Source organism: Hyaena hyaena, unplaced genomic scaffold (assembly GCF_003009895.1).
Source record: "Hyaena hyaena isolate Hyena2069 unplaced genomic scaffold, ASM300989v1 scaffold_428, whole genome shotgun sequence".
In the NCBI taxonomy this organism is placed as follows: domain Eukaryota; kingdom Metazoa; phylum Chordata; class Mammalia; order Carnivora; family Hyaenidae; genus Hyaena; species Hyaena hyaena.
This window is the reverse complement of record NW_024081062.1, coordinates 136,138-158,390: the sequence shown is the minus strand read 5'-3', so window position 1 is coordinate 158,390 and position 22,253 is coordinate 136,138. Positions and strand designations below refer to the sequence as shown.

The window sequence follows — 22,253 nt, the reverse complement described above, 5'->3', positions numbered from 1 at the left end:
GGGACATGATACACTTTGGTTGAATCACTGAAGGGAAAATAGGTTTGTTCTCGATGGTTGTCTACTTGCCTTACTATCATTATACTTACTATCATAAGACACCACTCTCGGTGATTTTCAGTTTTCTTCCCCAGAAACCCAGATTCACGGCCTCACAGCCGAAAGAGTCAGACCCGGAGCCAGGGGGTGGGAGCTGGACACGTGACAGGCTCGCCCGGCCCCGCCTGGCCGACAGCCGCCGAGAACTACACTTCCCAGAATGCTTGGGTCCTCCCTTGAACTACATTCCCCAGAAGCGTTGCGGCCGTCCCTAACCCGCCTCCTTCCCCACCTCTCTGGACCTGCGCGGGACGCTGGGTATTTGCTGCCAGAGCGAACAGCTACGGGGTTTGAAGTCGGCCCAGCATCGCCCGGGGAGAAGTCCCGTACTCAGGCTGCTGTCCTCCAGGGCAGCGCCGGAGCCTCCGCCTGCGGAGCACGCCCGGGGAGGCGCGGTCCCCAGAGCCGCCGAGGTCCTGGCGAGGTGAGCGGCCGAGGTTCGGTGGAATGCGGGAAGGAGGACCGGGGCCTCTGAGGATGCGGCGCCGGGGCGCGGGGCACAGGCCCAAGAGGCGGGAGCGGGGCCTTTGTGGTGGCAGGAGGGCCAGGGGCCGGGCACCCCGGGATGTGTCCGCCGGCCCGGCACCGGCCGTCCCGCGCGGACGGGCCCCGGACCGCGGCAGGTCGGGCACTCGTCCCCATCGGCCCAGGCCCCGGCCACCCTCCCGCGCCCTCCCGACCGGTTCCCAGCGCGCTACCTGCCCAGCTACCGGCTGTCAGTGGACGCGAGGAGCTGTGTTTCCGCCCCTCACGGCGCCACTGCCCTCCGGGCGGCGGGCGCAGAGATGTGTTTTCCGCCAGAAGTGAGTTGTCCGCTTCCCCCCGCGGCAGAGCCTGGACGGGAACCCAGTTTTTCGGTTTCGGTGGCCGTTCCTTCAGACAGCAGCGCTGGCCGCCGCAGGAAAACTGATGTCCTCCCTTTCCGAAGCAGTTTTCTCCAAAAGTCTGGAAGAGATTCCTTGATAGGAGGGGAGTTGGGTGGGGAAAGCTTGCGGTGGAGAAAAGTTGTCCCATGCAGGCCGTGAGGTTGGAGCAGGTGTTCCGGAGGCGCGCGGTACGGATCCCGGTGCGCCCTCCCCCGCCGTGTGAACTGGGGCAAAGTGCTCCTTCTCTGCCCTCCCTCTCCTGATCTGTAGAATGGGGGTGCTGACAGTGGCAGCTGCGTTGCGGGACTGGACGGTGTTGGCTGTCCCTGGCATGCGGTGAAATTCAGGGAGTTGCTGCTGCTGCCACGAAAGTCTACGCCCTTTTTCTCTGAGCCAGAGTGCCCTCGCACTTCTCTGGTCCTGTCTGCTCCCAGCTCCTTCTGACTTCCCTCCCTGAGGGCAAGTGCGGTCATTCTCATGGGGCGTAAGGATTTCAGAGTTGGTGCTTCTCATGGGTGGCAAGCAGAAGGGCTTCTCCCTCCTGGCTCCCTTTTTCTTCTTTCAGATCTGCCTTCCGGAGGCTCCACCCATCCTGGGGGAAGAGCCCAGAAAGAAGACATGGCTATTGGACAGAGGGAAGCAAGGCCTCGGGTGAGTTCATTGCTCCCTAAAATGTAGGAACAGGGTTTTTGTTTTTTGTTTTTTGTTTTTTAATCCTCAAACTGAAATTCTCTACTCAGTACAATCTTCTGCAGGACCTGAAACTCAAGCCCTTTTTCCTGGTTCACCTTGTTAGATGGCGGACTGTGTAGGGAATGCTAACCTCCCTGCCAATGCATGTCTAACGTTTCTCTTTTCTTTTCCTAACAGACACTACTTTTTATTCATTAATCTCAATTCAGTGTCTGATTACTAACTTGACAGGTAAGAGGCCACGTGGGGGCAGAACAAACAAACATGCACACTTGGCAGTTCCTTTCTGGCCCTGCTTCCTTGGCTCGCCCTGGTCTCCCTCCCTACCCTTGGCTTTTTTCTTTCCACTCCTGAGTTTCCCATTATACTTTCCCTAGGTTTCTCCAACTCATCGTCTATAGCATTTTTTTCCTCCCTCTTAACCTTGTGGATCACGTGCCTTGCTTCTGCATTCTCTTGAACACTGTTCTGCATTCTCAGAAAACTGCCATTGTCATCTTTATGGTGTGGAATGGGGGAGGGCCCATCCCGGAGGCCAGCGCATGAACAAGGAATGGCCGTGGTGGAGGGGACACAGTCGGAGAGGTCTGTTGATTGCAAGGGCAGAGAGAAGCCTCCTCAGGAAGCAGCCAGGAGGATCCTATGGGGCGTCAGTAGTGGAGAGGCAGGGTGTGAGGTGGCTAAGAAGCGGGGCTTTCCAGCCAGCCTGCCAGGTTTGAGCCAGTCTCCTTGGTTGTTGTGTGCGGGCCTCAGACACAAGGCTCCTTCTCTCTCTGCCTGTTTCCTCACCTGGAAAGTGGGGCTCACAGCCACGCCTGCCTCACAGGGCAGGTGAGCGGATCATGTGAGTCCGTGCGCGGCAGGTGTTTACATCGGGGCCGGGCCCTTCGTGGATGGTCACCGTGTGGTGGCTATGGGAGGTGACTGATGTCCTTGCAGAAGTGCTGGGACAGATGGGAGCTGCCGTACCGTGTGTCCAGTACCCGGGAAATATGGGTCCTTCCATTACTCACCTCCATCTGGCAGTAGCAACTAATGTCGCCGTGGCACTTCTTGAGGGCTTTGCCTTTGTTCTCACTCCCATGCCTGCGCAGCAATTATTATCCCCATTTTATACATGAGGAAACGGAGGCTCAAGGAAGCCCAGTGACCTGAATTCAAACCCCAGTGTATCTGGCCTCTGGGTTCATGCTCGTTACTGTCCAGCCATCCTGCTGGTGCCTCCCTCAGAACTCGGGGCCGACCCAGCCCCTGCCTTACCAGAGCCCTTCCCGCTGTGACCAGAGTCCTTCCTACTGTGACCAGAGCCCTTCCCTGCTGTGACCAGAGCCCTTCCCCACTGTGACCAGAGCCCTTCTTGCTGTGACGCTGTGTTTCGGACCCATGAAATGCACTAGTGTCTGATATTCGGCCCAGGGCCTGCCATTGCATGTTCGAGCTGCTTTTCTCTAAGGCTCCCTCTTCCATTCCACCAGAGCCACGTTGCTGTCTTGGCCAGAATCTTCTCCATCCGTGTGTGTGAGTGAATCCACGTGGTGTTCTCCGTAACCTCACCTGCTGCCCATCTGTCAGCTGCACAGCCTTGTGTGTAGAAGTCCGTGACAGGGTGTTTAAGACCAGAGAGAATATACCGAGTGCTGGGTTAAAAGAGAACTTGAATTATTGTCCTGCTTCTGCCACTAAGAAAGTATGTGACCTGGGTCTTGACTGCCCTGGACCTTCTGGTCCTCATCTCTAAAATGAGGATTGAACTGGAAATGGCATACGATCCTGTCCAACTACACAGTTTACTTTCATTGGTTAAATCATTGCACCCGGTTTTCTTGTCTGTCAGTTTCATCATAAATTCTTATGAGGGCTAAGATTATATCTATATTAACTTTTTCTGAGTTATCTTATTATACATGTTTTGACTGCTCATGTTTAAAATTTCAGAGAACAGGAACTCCTGAGTGGCTCAGTCAGTTAAAACTCCAACTTTGGCTCAGGTCATGATCTTCTGATTCGTGAGTTTGAGCCCCACGTTGGCCTCTGTGCTGACAGCCCAGAGCCTGGAGCCTGCTTTGGATTCTGTGTCTCCCTCTCTCTCTCTCACCCTCCCCTGCTGTGTGCTTGCTCTCTCTTTCTCTCTCTCAAAAATGAAATAAACTTAGAAAAAAAATAGGTAAAATTTCAGAAAATGAAAAATATACACATAAAGAAGAAAGTGAAACACTGTTGCCCCAGCATCTAGAGAGAGTTGCTGTCGCCCCTTTGGCACATGTCCATCAGAATCACTTTCTATTCACTTTGGTTTTCCACTGATGTATGTATTTGTATGTACATAGGTCTGCGTGTTTTACCATTTTAACTTTTTTATGGTGACAAAATACACATGACGACATCACCTTAGCCCTTTGTGCATTAAGTATGTTCACACTGTTGTGCAGCCATCACCACCATCCATTTCATTCTGTAAATCATCCCATTTCTTTCTTAACCCCATGAGGTTGGCGTGGAGAGGCAGGTTTGCAGAGTGGTTAAGAATGAGGTCTTCGCCATCGTCCAGATTGAAATTCTACCTCTACCCCTGAGCAGCTGAGATATTGTGATTCATAGTATGAAATATATATTTGGTCTTCATCTCTGTTCCTGGCACGAAGGAGATTGTAAGGGTTTTGGAAGCTAAATGATGAATAATAGTTGGCTTTTATTCTTGAGATAACTTGAGAGCTAGAAAGGTGAAATTTCTGTGTTTTGTTGTTCCTAACAAGCCGTTTCAGCCAAGCCAGAGTTGATATGAATGAGCTGACTTTTGAAAAGCCCCTGAAGATCCAATCCAATCAGAGGAGCCAACGTTGATTAGAGGGTTCGAACTTTCAGGCCCTCTACGCCAACCCAGGGGCCATTCATGCCTGCGTAATGGCCAGTGATTTGAGCCGTTGTGCCTCTGTAATGAAGCCTCCATCAAAACCCAGAAGGACAGGGTTCAAGGAGCTTCTGGGTCGGTGAACGCTTGTCGATGGGGAGAATGGTGCATCCAGGGAGGGCGTGGAAGCCCACACCCTTTCCCACATACTTTGCCCTGTGCACCTCTTTGGTCTGCTCTCAGGAATATCCTTTTGGAATAAACCAGTAATCTATTAAGTAAATGTTTTCCTGCATTTACCACTTGAGCGAATTAATTAAGCCTGAGGATTAGCTGTGGAAACCTCCACAATTTATAGCCATTTGGTAAGAAGCATAGATTACCCTCTGGATTTGGGATTGGCATCTAAAGTTGAGGCAGTCATATGGGACTGAGCCCTTAACCTGTGGAATCTGGAATCGGACTCTCCCTGGGTAGATGGCGTGAGAATTGAGTTAAATCATAGGACACCTAGCTGGTGTCACACAATTGCTTGGCTTGTGGAAAACCCACAGGTCTGTTGTCAGGAGGAAAGCAGTGTTGTAGTGTTGAGAGTCCTTATGCAGGGGGAGTGAGTTTTCCTCTATACCAGCTGTTTGACTTGCACAAATTTCTTGTGCAAGATGGGGACAATATAGTACCTGTTCTATAGAGCTGTTGTAAAGAGAAGTATTTACACTAAAGGTTAATATAAATCTCTAAGAACAGAACTTGATCCAAAAAAGCTTTCAATGAATGATAGCTATTTGTATTTCCATTTATTATTGTCCTCTGGCTTCAAGATAGTGTTTTAAGCTTGTTAACCTAACTTAAGCCTGCATCAGTGATTCTTTAGGTTGTACATTTTTTGTTCTCTGTAACATGATAAATACCTTGGATGTGCCTTTTTGCACACTGTTCATTGTGATACAAATATAGTAATTGATAATTTAAAAGATAGGTATTTAAAGATTTTAAATGTGCCTATTATCAAATTGTCATCAGAAAGGTTATTCTAATTAACATTCCCACTAATGTCCTTAAGTCCTCCCCACATCTCCTTATAGTGGTTAACGCAGGGCCTGGTTAATACTTCATGCTGCTAAGTATAGACTTGTCACTGGCTGATGGTTCATTAAACAAGTGACCCAGAACCATGAGAACCTAGAATAACATCAGAGGCATTTCATGGGAGCCCATCTACCCCCCGCCCCCCCCCCCACTGTCACCCTTCTCCACTCTGTATGATGGGAGGCCCAGGGTGAGCTGGGATGGCTTGTCATTGCAGGTGTCCGTGACATTCGAGGATGTGGCTGTGCTCTTTACGCGGGAGGAGTGGAGAAAGCTGGGTCCTTCTCAGAGAAGCTTGTACCAGGAAGTGATGCTGGAGAACTATAGTAACCTGGTTTCATTGGGTAAGGAAATCTGCCCCGTGGATGAAAAATTCAGAAATTAGTATAAGTTGGATAAAAGCCCCAGGTTATCAGGAACTTCTTTTAAGGGGTACCTGGGTGGCTTAGTCGGTTGAACACCCCAACTCTTGATTTCGATTCAGGTCATGATCCCAGGGTCATGGCATCGAGCCCATGCTCAGCATAGAGCCCATTTGGGATTCTCTCTCCCTCCCTCCGCCCCCTACCCCATTCACGCTGTCTCTAAAACGAAACCGAACAGTAACAAAAAACAAAAGAACCCATCTTTAGTTGAGTTTTGCCTTAGGTTTGTGTTAGATCACCATAAATAAATCTTAAACACATTTTCCCTCTTTAGGCATGGAATTGCCCCACACATAGAAATGAAGGAGAGGATATTGATAATCCTCCCTTTTTCTCTCTATAATTGCACATTAGAAGTTTCCTCAGAGTTCGGGTGTCATTTCACTGATGTTTCTGAGGTTTGCACGCACCTCTCTTAACAGAGGGCTTTTTGTTCACTGGACCTCCATTTACCTTTCTTGCTTGGCTTTCCCAGGGGTCAGCAAGCTCTTTCTGCAAAGGGCCAGTTAGAAGATATTTTAGGCGTTGTGAACTACATTTGGTCTCTGTAACATATTCAGACTCTTTTTTTCCTTTGTCCACTGGTCTTTGCTCGGAGGGCCATACATAAACAAACAGCTGTCTAGACTTTGCCTATGATACATAGTTTCCAGACGGCTACCATCTTAGAAAGGGAGCCAGGTGGTGTTTCCTCATTTTCAACAAGCTACTTTGTTCAAAATCCTTTCCACATACCTGTTTACAAGTACTAATTGAGTCTGCACATCTAACATATTCCCTCTTCTATGGAAAGCTAATGTTACTCCATTAATCAAAGCTGAAGATTTATCGTATTTCGCTAACATACACTACTGCGTAGCCACGTCCTCCAGGTCCCCACAACATGCCCTCACATCGTGGGGCACAGCTGGAGCAGCCCCCTAGAAGCTCTTGAGCTCAGGTCTGCAATGCTTCTTTGAGTCAAAACAAAACCAAGCCTTTTGTGTGTGTGTGTGTGGTGTGTGTGTCGCGCTCTCTCTCTCTTTTTTTTTTTTTGTCTGTGAGCAGGACTCCTGTTTTCCAAACCAAAAGTGATCTCCCTGTTGCAGCAAGGAGAAGACCCCTGGAGGGTAGACAAAGAAAGTCCTGGAGGCCCCTCTCTAGGTGAGTGGCTGGGACTGAGTAGCCCGGGAACTGCTTTGGGCAGCAGACCGTTTACTAAGTGGACGGTGGGGCTTGGAGATGCTGGTGGGGGAAGTTTCTCCGGGGCCTCTGTCTTCCAGATGTGGTGGGGAGGGGACACTGAGGCCCCAGGCGGGAGCCTCCTCTGTGGTAATCACCTCCCAAGTGAATCTCTCAGGATCTCCTCTCTTCTTTCCTGTTCTTGGAGGAGGGCGGCACCTCAGGTGTTCCGTCAGCAAACAGTGTGTTTGAGGTATGGCAAAGAATCCGTTCTGCCTGAGGCTCAGGGGCTGTATGTGAGAGAAGGAGCCGAGAAAGGAGAGGGTGTCAGAAAGCTGGCAGGGGCCACACTACCACGTGCTTTGACACGATTCTTGCAGATGGACTGTCCCATGGAGATAAGGATTTTAAACAGATGAATGATATGGTCTTGGTAGTTTAGAAAAATTGGCTCAATTCTGAAGCAATGTAGATGTCCTTAGATAAAGGCATGGCTTAGGACGCTGTGTCGAGTCCCTGCCCTGGCATAGAGCACCACGCCAGACAGAAGAGCACGCTGGTGTGGCCAGAGCTCCAGGGCAGGTCACGGAGCACGATGGTGATGTTCCAAGTGGAAAGCACCAATTGGTGTTTAAGGAAAATTCCATGACTGTTCGTACATATAATATGCATGGAAATGTAGAGAAAAGGGGACACACCTTAGCTGGTAGTTCCACTTGGAACAGAATCGAGACTGGGCAGGATGCAAGAGAGCTCTATTTGTATATAATCTTATTGCGTCACAGAGAATACATTCATGGGGTCCTTATATAATTTTTACTGGACCAAAGTGGGCCGGCTACTTGGCAAGGTGTAGACAGACTACACCAGGTGGAACTGCCTCACAGGGTCAACTTTTATTTGTACAAACAAGGAGATCGTGGAAAATAATTCACAAAGCCATGTCTCCAGGGACAAGGGAAAGAAGGCTGCTTTTATTAGGGCTTGGGATGGATTTAGAGAAAGGGATTCTAGCACCATAGAGAGGTGAAGGTCACTCTGGCACTGCTGATTGATCTGCTCAGGTGATCGACTCAGGTGGCCTCCTCAAATGTTTCTTTTTCTGTTCCAGCAGTTTGTAAGCCTGACCACCAGGCAGAAGCTTGTAGGAGTTTAGTTCCTAAGTTCAGGGAGTTAAGGTGGCAACAATTGGAATTTAATAAGAACGGTCACCTTGGAAGCATTGTGGGGGATAGACTTAAAGTGAAGGAAAACCTGACGTGGAACCTTCCGGAGACCCCTGCAGTCATGTAGGCAAGATGCTTCTAGTGGGGTCCAGGAGGGAAGACATGGGGCCCTCGGTTAAGGGCCCCCTGTTAAGGGTGTAGCTGAGTTCTCTGTGGGATGGGTCTCACTTGAGGCGCGAGTGGAAAGCTCCGGTAGAGATGCTGGTGGACAGTTGTTTGAGTCTGTGGGGACTCAGAAGGGACGTCAGGGAGCCCTGGGTACAAAGGTGGCAGCTGAAGCCTCGAACTGACCAGGTGGGGGCACAGAGCACAGGACAGAACCCCAGGAAACCTCATCATTTACGAGGTGGGTTAGGAAAGAAGAATCTGGCGGAGCCTGAGAAGTCATCAGAGGAGAGGAACGGGAGGCGACTGTCATGGCAGTTGGGGACAGAGAGCTGATGGGGGAGGGCGTGGGGGTCAGGGCTCTGGAGCATCTGGGTTCAAACCCTCACCCACGGCTTCCCTGTCTCATAATACAGGGTGAGTGAGCTCCACGCTGCACACTGGTGATGTGACATTGACAGAAAGACCCAGGTCCTGCTGGCTGGGGGTCACAGTCGAGTGGGGACACAAGTGTTGGGGAACTGAGCACAGAGAGGGTGTGGAATGACAACTGGTTAGGACCCACAGGAAAGATGTAAAGTGCTGTGAGAACATGCAGCAGGAGGGGGGCTGCGGGAGGAGACTGGTGGGCTGCACAGGGGCGCAGCCAGAGTGGGGCGGTGCAGCAGGAGGGGGTGGACCCAGCAGCAGGAGGGGTGAAGGTGTGGAGGGCGGGGGGCCATGTGAGCAAAGGCTGCCAGAGGAGGCGGGATCTGAGGATGCCGAGAGAGTCCAGGCTCAGGAAGGGGCATGGGTGCTGCAGAGAACGGAAGGCAGCAGGTGCTGTCGGGCGCCAGGAGACGGCAGCAGGGACCACATCCCACGGAGCCGGTGACACCCCGATGCAGGATTTGTTCTGCACGTGCAGTGCGTGAGGGGTCGGGAGTACCTGGCCACAGACCCAGGTTTACCCTCTGCAGAGATCAGCCTGCAGGCGACAGGGAGCCTGTTGGCATGGAAGTGGGGGCTGATCCCAGCTGTCGTCAGGTCCACACAGAGTCAGTGATGGTCCCCCACGCCATGGGTCCCACAGAGGACCTATAGGACAGGCTGACTTGTTCTCCAGCCCCCGGACCGGGGAGCCTTGTTCTCACAATAAGTTGAGGTTTTTTGATGTGGGACCCACCCTTGTATTTCTATCTTTTTAACGCTGATTTGTGAAACCAGAGTTCTGTGGAAGCTGACAGGCCAGCACAAAGTGATCAGGGAATGCAGCATCAGGGAACCAGTTGAGGGTGAGGAGGGGCCTCAGTGCCACTGTTGAGTGTGAGCCGGGTCTGACCTGAAAGGTCAGAGGAAGAGAAGAAGGAATCATTCCCTTTGCCCTGACCTCGGGAGCCTCTGATCCATGAAGGAATCTCTTGAGTGAAGTATTCGTTGGATTAAGGGGAATAGATGGTGTGACTGGAGTCCAAGCTGCCCTGAGAGGCTCTGGGGGCCCCTGGGTGGGGGGGTAGTGGTCCGGTCAGCCGCCTCCTCCAGTCTGGGGAGGTGTCCCTGAGGGCAGGCCATGGGTGGATGCCAGGGGAAGGAATGACATCACAGCTGACCAGTGTGTGCACGTCTCTGGACAGGATGATCCCCCTCCCTCTTCCCTTGGAGATGGAAGTCACGTGGGCCACCCTGGGCGTGCTGGCACGTGGCTGTGTGTCCTGCACCCCTGGGGCGCCTCAGAGCACCTCCCCCTCCCAAGGGCAGCTCACCCCCTGCATGCACAGGCGAGGGACCTGGTGTTCACGGAAGTGCCTCAGGCTGTTCACTCTAGACCCGAACCAAAACCTTCCCCTCGAGCAGCCAAGGACGGAAAAGCCCGTGCTTCTGGGGTACGGCTCCAACGTGATTAGGCCAACTTGTATATCATGAGTTTGCTTTACACCCAAATGTGGAAATATTCCTGAAATATCAAATTTTTAAATGCAGGGATTATCCAGGTAAACAGGTACCTCCAATGAAAATATCTTCTTTCCCATCATTTTCTCTTCCTTTGTTATCTCAATGCAAGCAGCCTTGTAGGGTGGCCTGAACCTGTGCCACCTGGTCAGCCCAGGGGTCACCTGGGGCCTGCCTTCCACCCACGGAGCAGTGCCGGGGCTGCCCCTGCATGGGGGGTGGGGTTGTCTCCTAATTTGCATGAAGATGCTGCCCTCCTTAGCAGCCTAGGGACCCAGCAGGTGGTGGTTTAGAGTCCATCTCTTCGGAGGTGCAGGCAGAGCCCAGGTGCTCCATGGCCGTGTCTGGTATGTTCGGGTCAGTATTGTCCTTGTCCCCTGCCCTCCCCAACAAGACCCCTGCATGGCCCTGCACCTCCCGCCTGCCACCAGCATCTCTTGTAGCTGCCAGAATGCTCTGTTAAAAGGTAAATCAGGCAAAACTTTGCGTGGCTTCCGTCACATGGAGCACAGTGCAGAGTCTCCAGAGTGGCCTCTGGAGCCTACACGGTCTCGCCTGGCTCCCCCTTCACCTTCCCCTCCTTCCACTCTGCCCTTCATCCAAGGACCATAATCACTGTGGCCGCCCCGCAGGGTCAGGCCAGCCAGGCAGACTCCCACTCCTGGCCCTCTGCTCTTGTCTTTCCCTCCCCATTCTTCTTCCTGATGACTGCAGGCCCACTGTCACTTCCTTGAGGTGGTGCTTTATTGAATAGATCCAGCTCAACTCTTGTTGCCCTCCCTCCACATCCTATATCCCCTTCAGCGTGCTCTGTTTTCCTCAGGGTGCTTCTCACGGCATGAAGCACATACTCATTCATATCCTTTCTCGGGATCATAAACTCCCTCTGGCGGGATTGTCTGATTGGCTCCCATTTCCCTAGTACCTAAAACAGAGTCTGGTCAGAGTAGGCTTCCAGTTAATGAAGACATGAATGACTCGGCTAGGTTGCGGGTGATAGAGACAGAAAGGAGTGAGCCCATCTCAGAGACACTTGGGAAATAAGAGAAGCAGGGCTTAGAGATGGATTTGACATGAAGATAAAGTAGGTGGGTTATCAGGGAAGCTTGGTTTCTGGCTCTTGGATGGTCAGTGGTCTCGTTTACTGAGATAGTGACCCCACAAGGAGATCAGATTTGGGGGATGGTAGAAATAGGTAGGGTCTTGGATGAATTAAGTTGTTTTGGGGTGACCCACTGATCCCAGGGGAGAGGTCAAATAACCTGTTAGATTTGGAGTAACACCCCTCAAAATATAGACTGTGTGTGAAATGTCAATATGGGAGACCCTGGTCAATACTGGGTAATTGAAATAGTGGGTAAGTTTGAATCAGCCTATGGACTTTGTTCTGAGTACGGTAAGAGCTAGAAAGAGCCTAGGACTCAATCTCGAGGAACTCTGGCATTAGGGCCTTCAACTGGTATGCGAAGGCATCAGGGGACAGTCTTGTAGGACTGAACCCTTAACCTGTGGGGTCTAATGTTGTCTCTAGGTAGCTCGCTGAATTGAGTTGAACTGTAGGACACTCAGGTAGTGCCTTCACCTGGGTTGTTGCGTGTTGGTAGTGTGGGAACCACCGCTCTCCCCTCCACGGGAATTGGCGCACAGCATTCAGTTAGTTTATAGGCAAAAATAACTTCACACAATAGGCAGGCCAGATCCGAGGACCCAGAGGTCGTCCTGTGGGACCAAGAGGGTCGTTGGCTTCACACAAGATAGAAATCAAACTCGAACAGAGAGGAAGTGAGAGCAAAGTTTATTGAAGATACAGAGAGAGCATAGATACAGAGTGTCTGAGAGACTCAGGAAAGAAGAGTGTGTCTCATCTTTGGGGTCCAAGGTTTCTACTGAGGACAGTGGTCTGGCGTATGTGTCCTCTCAGGCAGCCAGGGACAAGTGCTCAAGTGCCCTCTGTGAGTCACTTATTCCCTGGAGCCAGGGGTCTTGGGTCAAGGTGTCTCAAGTCACTAGTCTTTGAAGTACCTGAGGACTCCACCCCGACACCCCTTAGATGTTACTTGTTGTGCCGGAAGACTCCAAAGATAGCATTAACTCCTTGACCTTTACAAGGAGGACATAATTAAGGCACATGTGAGGCGTGGATGCACATAGAGGCAGGAAAAAAAGTCTTTCATGGAGTCCCTTCTGTTTCCCAATCTCAGTAAGCTTAAGTGATTATGTGTACAAGTAGAGTTCTTATCTTTGAGAAGTGTGTTCTGACATAGGATGGGTAAAATGACAAAGTATCTGGGATCTATCTGGCCCCTGGAAGAGATGTAGGGTGTGCAGTAGTGTATTCAGCCTGCTCTAAGAATCCCACACTGTGTGGCTTCACCAGAAATTTAGGGTGTCCTAGTTCTCGAGGCTAGAAAGCCAAAGTTGAGGCATTGACGGGCCACGCTCCCCCTGAGACTCCGTGGCTCTGGGGGTGGCCCAGAACCCGTGTTCCTTGGCTTACAGCTGTGCCACTCCAGTTTCTGCTGCTTTTGTCACTTGGTGTTCTCCCTTTGTGCCTTCACATGGTCTTGTCTCTGCATGTGCCTGGGGACACCAGTCATACTGGATGAGGACCCAGCGATCACATCTTAACTTGATTAAATCTTCAGACACAGTTTCCAAATAAGGCCACACTCAGAGTTACTGGAAGTTAGGACTTCAGCCTAGCCTTTTGGGGGACACCGCTCAACTCCTTAACAAGGCAATAGATGAAACAGCATCAGTGACGGCTGAAGCCAGCTTGGAAATGCACTGTGCAGCTCACTCTACTTTTTGTAGATGTTGAACATTTTCCATAATAAAAAGCTTTGAAAGTTAGAATTAGCAACAAAATTTCGAAAACAGCATTTCTTTTTCACACACATGGAGGAGGTATATAGATGTGCATACTACCCCGTCGTGACATTCTAATTCCTAATTAGCTCTCTTTTACCTTTTTATATTTATGCCTAGCCTTGCTGTTTATCTTTGATGCTTTTATACACTGTCTGCATAGCCTCCTTTGCTTGATGCATGAGCAAGGCAGCCTTCCCAGCTTCTCACACCTTTCTAGCATCATGCCTACCAGTGGCACCTCTAGATTAACTCTGTAACGCGTTCCTGTTTGGAGTGACCATGAGTGTGATCACCCATATGATGAACTCCCACCACCCACATCATGTCCTGTCCTGGAAGGTAACTTCAAGTGCTTGAATCGTGTGTGTGTGCGTGCGTATGGTTGTGTGTGTGTGTGTGTGTGTGTGTGTGTGTGTGTGTGTGTGTGTGTGAGAGAGAGAGAGAGAGAGAGATATGGAACTGAGAATGTTTGACATTATTCAAATCAGGAATATGTAAGTAATTAAGGAAAAGTAACAAAACATTTCATATAGAATTCAGATGCCCTCAGGAGGATCTGTATATAGGGCATGCTAATCTGCTTGCAGAGAACACTTGTGGTACAAAAGGAAGTCTAATATATTTAGATATGGGTAGGTATATAATTTATATCTAATACAAAGGTATGTAATATAGGGGTTCCTGGGTGGCTCAGTCAGTTAAGTGTCCGACTTCAGCTCAGGTCATGATCTCATGCAAGCCACACGTAGGGCTATGTGCCGACAGCTCAGTGCCAGGAGCCTTCTTAGGAGTCTGTGTCTCCCTCCCTTTCTGCCCCTCCCCTGCTCATGCTGTCTCTCTCTCTTTCAAAAATAAATAAACGTTAATTAAAATAAAAAGATATAGAATAAATATTTTAAATATTGTGGTAAGTGCTATAATAAGGGGAATGGAGGTGGAAACTCTGTCAAGAAAGGACTCTGTTAACTTCTGAACTGAATCTGAGGTACAGAAAGGAATTTGGCATGAGGGAAAGTGAGGAGGACTACAGATCAAGAAGAGTATGCACAATGAAGAGAAGGGTCATGAAAATATTTTTGGAGTCTTTCATGGCTTTGGACTCTGATCCCAGTCTGCCTTTCTGAATTCATGCTCTCCCGATCACTCTTACACTCACTTTCTTTAAATAGGTTTGTTTTATTTTCTCCACCCTAGTACTTTAGTTCCCATTAATTCTTCTTCTATATTGCTTAAGTCTTACATTTTCCTCTTATGTTTTCCTCTTACATTTGGCCAGATACCAAGACCTTATTTAAATACCATCAATACTTACATATATTTTCTACATTTGGTCTCAGTAGCCAAATATGATATCACGGTTTTTTCTTCCCCTCCAGGATGGAAAAGCTGTCACAAAACCACGAAGTCAACTCAAACGCAAGATTCTTCATTTCAGGAGCTGGTAATGAGAAGATCCAAAAGGAATGGACCCTGGGACTTTAAATCAGAAAAACCCTGCACTTATGAATACAGATTAGAGAAAAGGCAAGAGAAAAAAGAGAGTGTTCAGACAGTTTTAGTCACCCACAAAAAAATCCTCACTGTAGAAAGAAGCCATAAAGATACTGAATTTGGCCAAAAGTTCAGCCCAAAGTCAGTCCTTGTTAAGCAACAGATGGTTCCCAGAGAAGAAACACCACCCAAATGTGAAATGCAAGGAAACCGCTTCAAACAGAATCCGTATTTACTTAATCAACCAAAAACCAACACAGCAGAGAAACGCTATAAATGTAGTATATGTGAAAAAACCTTCATTAACACTTCGTCCCTTCGCAAGCATGAGAAAAACCATAGTGGAGAGAAATTATTTAAATGTAAAGAATGTTCAAAAGCCTTTAACCAAAGTTCAGCTCTTATTCAACATCAAATAACTCATACTGGAGAGAAACCCTACGTATGTAAAGAATGTGGGAAGGCCTTCACTCTTAGTACGTCCCTCTATAAACATCTAAGGACCCATACTGTGGAGAAATCCTATAGATGTAAAGAATGTGGTAAATCCTTCAGCAGAAGGTCCGGCCTTTTTATACATCAAAAAATCCATGCTGGAGACAATCCCCATAGATATAATCCGGGGAGGAAGGCATCTGGCCTTTCTGGGTGTCAGAGAATTCACCTCAGAAAAAAGTCCTATTTATGCAACGAATGTGGAAATACCTTCAAGTCCAGCTCATCCCTGCGTTATCACCAGAGGATTCACACAGGAGAGAAACCTTTCAAGTGCAGTGAATGTGGGAGAGCCTTCAGTCAGAGTGCGTCTCTTATTCAGCATGAAAGAATTCACACTGGAGAAAAGCCCTATCGATGTAACGAATGTGGGAAAGGTTTCACTTCCATCTCCCGACTTAACAGACACCGAATAATTCATACCGGTGAGAAGTTTTATAACTGTAATGAATGTGGTAAAGCCTTAAGTTCCCACTCGACGCTTATCATTCATGAAAGAATTCATACTGGAGAGAAACCATGTAAATGCAAAGTGTGCGGGAAAGCCTTCCGGCAGAGTTCAGCTCTCATTCAGCACCAGAGGATGCACACCGGAGAAAGACCCTACAAATGCAACGAGTGTGGGAAGACATTCAGGTGCAACTCCTCCCTTAGTAACCATCAGAGAATTCACACAGGAGAGAAACCGTATCGATGTGAGGAATGTGGGATATCTTTTGGCCAGAGTTCAGCTCTTATTCAGCATCGCAGGATTCATACAGGAGAGAAGCCCTTTGAATGTAACACGTGTGGGAAAACTTTCAGACAGAGCTCATCACGGATTGCCCATCAGAGGATTCATACTGGAGAGAAACCCTATGAATGTAATACATGTGGGAAACTTTTCAACCACAGGTCATCTCTTACTAATCATTATAAAATTCATATTGAAGAGAACCCCTAGAAAGTAGATTTGCATGTGCAAAAGCCTTAAACCAAAGCTCCTCAGAATACATGAGTGAAATAACAAATGTCATAGATAGGAAAAATCTTCCTGTCTAGGAAAAACACAGGCCTAATCAGATACCAGATTCCAAGGATAATCCTAGACTATGTAATAGATAGTGAGGAAAGTAGAAAGCGTTTGTGCCTGTCAGGCACTTTTTAAAATAACCTAAAATGAAGAATTCACTACTGGAGACCCTTCAGGCATTTGTAAAATAATTATTCTCTTTCTACAGCAGTGTATGCTAAAGGTCATATGTGATTGTCATAAACATCTGGGTGAGGGGAGGTGTGCCCTGAATTTCTCATTAAAAAGCCACTTCTAAATCGGTAATCTTTTTTTTTTTTTACAACACTTCAATAGCATATAAAAGATGTTATCAAATTATACACTTCTAGAGAAAAGGACCAAATAAAAGATTAAAAAAGAACTATAAACTACCTCTCAGGTTTCTGGGGTTTGTCCTTTTCCTGACCTGGTGTCAATTCTGTGCATGGATTTCGTTTACAAGTAGAAATAAAAGTCTCTTCTCTTCATCCTTGGTTCTTCTAGTAATTGCTGTGAATTGAGGATTTTCTAACCTATTGCACATTCTGTTCTCAGAATTTATTTGTTTTTATTTAGCTGTGAGGTCGTTCCTTATAAAAGTTTACCTGGTATACACAGAGCTGTCATCCTGGGTACATTAAATGGGAAAATAAGCAATTATTTCAAATATAAATCTATTAAATATATATAAATTCGCAGAAGGAGCTAGCCAAAAAAGTTTCATGAAATACCTGCGCCAAGAGATTGAAAGGTATGTCAGTCATTTCATGACATAAGCTGACTTCGTTTGCCCATGTGTCACACAATTTCAGGAAAACAAAAAGCAGTGATAATCAACTCAGGTTATTTTTTGTTGTTCTTTATTTTTTTACCCTTCCTTTGGGGCAGGTACTATATTGCACACTGTTAAGTCTTTTTAGAAAAAAATTTAATGTTTATCTTTTGAGAGAGAGGATGTGAACGGGGAGGGGCAGAGAGACAGAGACAGAGGATGTGAACTGGGAGGGGCAGAGAGACAGAGACAGAGGATCTGAAGCAGGCTCTGTGCTGAGTGGAGAACCCGATGCAGGCCTCAAATTCACAAACCGGGAGATCGTGACCTGAGCCAAAGTCAGACACTTAACTTACGGAGCCACCCAGGTGCCACTATACACTGGTAGTCTTAAGAAAGCCACAACTCGGGGCGCCTGGGTGGCTTAGTCGGTTAAGCGTCCAACTTTCACTTAGGTCATGATCTCGCGGTTCGTGGGTTCGAGCCCCGCGTCGGGCTCTGTGCTGACTGCCAGCTCAGAGCCTGGAGCCTGTTTCAGTCTGTGACTCCCTCTCTCTCTGACCCTCCCCTGCTCACACTGTCTCTCTCTCTCTCTCTCTCTCCTAGAAATAAATAAAACATTAAAAAAAAAAAAAAAAAGAAAGCCACAACTCAGAGATGCCATGAATTTGGGGAAAGGAGATGGAAGGGAGTTGAGAGAGAAGCAGATGAGGAAGCAAATTATGTCACAGTATGTAAATGTAGCTCTAACAAGCAAATTGATAAATTATTACAGTGCATTGTAGTACAAACATGTTAGGAATTTGCACAGATTGAAGAAAGAAGAGATCGAACCTAGCCAAGGGAACCTGGAGACCAAGCTTTCGAGAGACAGTGTGCCTAAGCCAGACTTGGGAAGAATTGGAACTCTCCGGAGGGTGAAATGACCATTCTAAATAAGAGGAGACTACACCCTGCGTAAAGGTACATGTCAGTAATAACAAGGACACCTTTGTGGAAACTCAAGTACGGAACTGATGAGTAACAGAATGATCTGTTACAAATTAGAGTCACACACCAATGCCAGAAAACAAAAGGCCTATTTGCCATGTGACAAAGTTAGAATTTTATCCTAAATTGATGGAATCAATTAAAGATACTAAAGGAAGGGCACCTGGGTGGCTCAGTTGATTTAAGTGTCTGACTCTTGGTTTTGGCTCCAATCATGATCTCATGAGTTTGCGGGATGGAGCCCTGCACTGGCTCTGCACTGATTGTGTGCGATGCCTACTCGGGATTTTCTCTCTCCCTCTCTGCCCTTCCCTCTCCTCTCCCTCAAAATACATAAACATTAAAACAAAAATTTTTTAAAGATATTAAAGGAAATTGTTCTAGCAGTGATGTGTAGAAGATGAATTTAGGGGGTTGAAGAAAGATGGACACCTAGAAATCTGGGCTGTGGTAATTCACATGATCTGTGAATGAGAGACCAAACTCACACAGGACAGATGGATGGAGAGCAGAAGGCAGATGATGTATTGAATTAAGAAGATGTGGTGTTCCCAAGCAAATAAATGAGGCTGGTGAGTGAGAAGATGCTAAGCTGACCCAGGTAGTGTTGCCAGGCATGTTGTATATATTGGATATGTCTTGTATTTAATGATTTTGTCCTGCATCCTATATTGACTTTGTCAGGCCACCCTTAATGTAATCCGTTGTGGTGGGTTTTTTTTCCCCTTTCCCCCAATAATGAAAATTCAGCTCTTTTTCTGCTTCAGGAATTGGTACTTAAGTTGTTTAAACAGCAATGCTAGCTGAAATTCATATTTCCACAAATAAAGATCTAAACAGTCCCTTATAGTCCCCTGTATTTTTGGCTGAGGGAAGACCACAAGAAGGGAGAATGGCAAGTCTTGTTTCCCATATTAATTTTTTTTTCATGTTTATTTCTGGGAGAGACAGAGTGCAAGGAGAGGAGGGGCAGAGAGGGAGACACAGAATTTGAAGCAGGCTCCATGCTCTGAGCTGTCAGCACAGAGCCCAATGCAGGGCTTGAACTCATGAAACATGAGATGATGACCTGAGCCGAAGTCGGCCGCTTAACCAGCTGAGCCACCCAGGTGCCCCTCTCGTTTCCCACATTAAAGAAAAGATAAGACTTCTCTTTACCAAAGCCTCAAGTTGTAAACCAGTAATCACTGTTAATTAGAGATGACTTTGGATCAGTCGCATGCTCTGAAGATCAGTAACAGCAGCCATGCCTCTGAAAGTGAAGAGTCAATGACAGACTCCAGCTTCTGAAAGTCAACTTGTTAGTAGACCGCCCCATGCCTCTAGACAGTCAGCAAATGCCTCACTCCAGTGACCATAGAAAGTACGCCAGTCACCAACAGCCTTATTCCAGTGATCACACTAACAGTTGAAAGTCTGCTAATCTATAAACATGTACTTTTGAAAATCCACCAATCCCTAGACCAAGTTTTCCAAAACCTATATAAGATCAATTCTGACTTTCTTCAAGGAGGCTGTTCTTTCCAAATACAGCTTTTCCTTGCAGGCATGCATTAAGTTTACCTCTTCTGCATTATATGTCAAGTTCAATTTATTGTTAGCTTGCAACCATTTCAAGTTAATTGTTGAATCACAATTAGCTTATCATCTCGTCACATGAGTGGCAAATGCACTAATGAGGCCATGAAATGATCATATTCAATATTTTCCAATTCTTACAGTGATTGCTATCATCTGTGTCAGGATAAAATACTGCAATAATAAACATGTAATTGCTCCTTTTACTATTACAGGGATTATTAAAGATCTAAAATGCTTCATCTTATTTTAGCCCAAGATGCAAGTAATCACAAGACAGGAAAAAGTCATTTTGCTTTTGGAAGGTTTTTCTCATGAAAAAGGCTTGCTTAGAAGGCTATTGCAAGTAAAATCCCTCCTAAAGGAGACTTTGGAAATAGAAAATTTTTGCAGAATCTCACTTATTAAGTTAGGAAAATGGTACTGTTTTTGGTAGAGATAATACCAATGCAAATTTTGGTGAATGTGCTTAAGTGCAGACAGTTTATTCAAAGTTGAAATAGAGTATCATGGATTCTATGGAAGGTGTTGGTGAGTCTGCTCATACTCTGTATTTCTGCATAATACTGCCCTTTCTATTGACCCTGAAGTAATTATATGAATTGTTGCATCTCACTTCAGCTGTTAGACATTTGAGCAGTTATAGGATTTTTGTGATTTTGCTTGCATTCAATAATCATCAAGTGTCTAGCATTGAAAAACTCGGACTTCCAGTTTCAGCTAGGACATGTAAACAACCTAAAATTATCATTTCTATTCTAACCAGAAAAGCCTGCACAAGCTGAAAATCAAGGACTCTTCTTTCTGAGAACTTAGGTTACTGGGAAAATCACAAGGCTGATCTGGAGAGACAGACCTATCCAGAGAGAGACACAGCCAAGGTCTGCTTACTGGGAGCTGAAGCTGCTGGAGACACAAACATCTGGGGACATTTAAGTGAGAGTTTAGATGAATTGCTGAAGGTTGAGTGTGGACTAGCTTGAGAAGAAAGAACTTCTATCACCCACAGTCTTCAGAGGTCCCCCACATCTCCAACGCCATAAGCTCTAGAAATCCATTTGGATTTCCATGGTGGTGACCCGAGAAACATCCCCATGGGGCTCTAGCAAGAGAAGCATCACCATTGTTAAAAATACCTTGAGTCTTTTCCACTAAAGAACCTACTCTCCTGAGGAAAACTTTACCAGAATCTTATGCTAGTGGGATTAGGACATTTCTCCCACTTTAGTGCCCTCTAACCTTTCTGTCTAAGGAGAAAATACACAACAGGGACCAGGGCTTCAAGGAAACAGATTGGAAATGCTGCAACCAGGGGAGGGATATATGGTATGGAAGCCAAAAGTTACACCACTGAAGAAACAGTTGAGTCACTCCCGGCCCTGCACACAGGCCCACTAAAACTGAGACTCAAAAATGAGATTTAATTGGGACACTTAGGTGACTCAGTTGAGCATCCAACTAGATCTCAGTTTAGGTCTTGATCTCAAGGTCATGAGTTCAAACCCTGCATTGGGCTCCATGCTAGGTGTGAGGCCTACTTAAAAAAAATTCTTTTTAAAGATTTGAGGCATCTGGGTGGCTCAGTTGGTTAAGTGTCCAACGCTTCATTTCAGTTCAGGTCACAATCTCAAGGCTGTGAGATGAAGCCCCGTGTTGGACTCTGGGCTGAGCATGGAGCCTGCTTAAGATTCTCTTTATCCTCTCTCTCTCTCTCTGCCTCTCCCCCACTCACACTCTCTCTTAAACATAAAAATAAATAAAACCCTTTACAAAAGACATTTAATTGGAAGATTATACAATCACCCACCCACCCACAGCTTGCCACCATAGCAACAGGGCTTTGGTATAACAACACAGCAGACAGAGCTCCAAGACAGATTCCTTGAGGAGAGTTCAGGGAAGCCAAAGTCAAGAGTAGAGAAAAAATAAGATACAAGCAGAATTTGAAGCCTCTGGCACCTATGGTTGCCCAACTCCTAGCCACATTAACTAAATCTATTAGTGTATTAAAAAGAACAATATACCATGACTGAGGGAGGTTTATCCAGAAGTCAAAAGCTTGTACAACATATGAAAAATGCATATTAGTATTAAACTGCAATAGTATAATGAAGGCAAAATAAACACAGATTTACAAAATCTTGATGCAGAAAAAGCATTTCACAAAACCCAACACCCTTTCATGATTAAAAACACTGACCTAGGAATAGAAGGGAATATCTTTAACATAATAAAGTACATTTATGAAAAACCCACAGCCTGCATCATACTCAATAGTGAAACACTGAAAACTTTCCCCCTAAGATTAGAAACAAAGGGGCGTGTGGGTGGTTCAGTTGGTTGTGTGTCCGACTTCAGCTCAGGTCGTGATCTCACAGTTTGTGGGTTCGAGCCCCACATTGGGCTCTGTGCAGACAGCATAGAGCCTGCTTTGTATCCTCTATCTCCCTCTTTCTGCCTCACCCCCTACTCTTTTGGGGGGCCTGGGTGGCTCAGTCGGTTAAGCATCCAACTTCGGCTCAGGTCATGATCTCATGGTTCGTGAGTGTGAGTCCCGTGTCAGGCTCTGTGCTGACAACCAG

The 22,253-nt window shown here is 47.0% G+C and overlaps 1 protein-coding gene across 4 annotated transcripts; it reads left to right on the top strand.

Moving 5' to 3' along the window:
* Nucleotides 1-340: 340 nt before the first annotated feature.
* LOC120245688 (zinc finger protein 354A) lies at nt 341-16,819 on the top strand. Of its 4 annotated transcripts, none has more exons than XM_039252859.1 (5): nt 341-523; nt 1,531-1,616; nt 5,813-5,939; nt 7,068-7,163; nt 14,689-16,819. In XM_039252859.1, the coding sequence occupies exons 2-5, from the start codon at nt 1,584-1,586 to the stop codon at nt 16,239-16,241; spliced, it is 1,809 nt and encodes a 602-aa protein (XP_039108790.1). In that variant the 5' UTR covers nt 341-523; nt 1,531-1,583; the 3' UTR covers nt 16,242-16,819. The 4 variants fall into 4 exon arrangements, with proteins under 4 accessions (XP_039108790.1, XP_039108788.1, XP_039108787.1 ...); XM_039252857.1 differs by having other exon boundaries at nt 1,236-1,616; XM_039252856.1 differs by lacking the exon at nt 341-523 and having other exon boundaries at nt 1,001-1,616.
* Nucleotides 16,820-22,253: the final 5,434 nt, after the last annotated feature.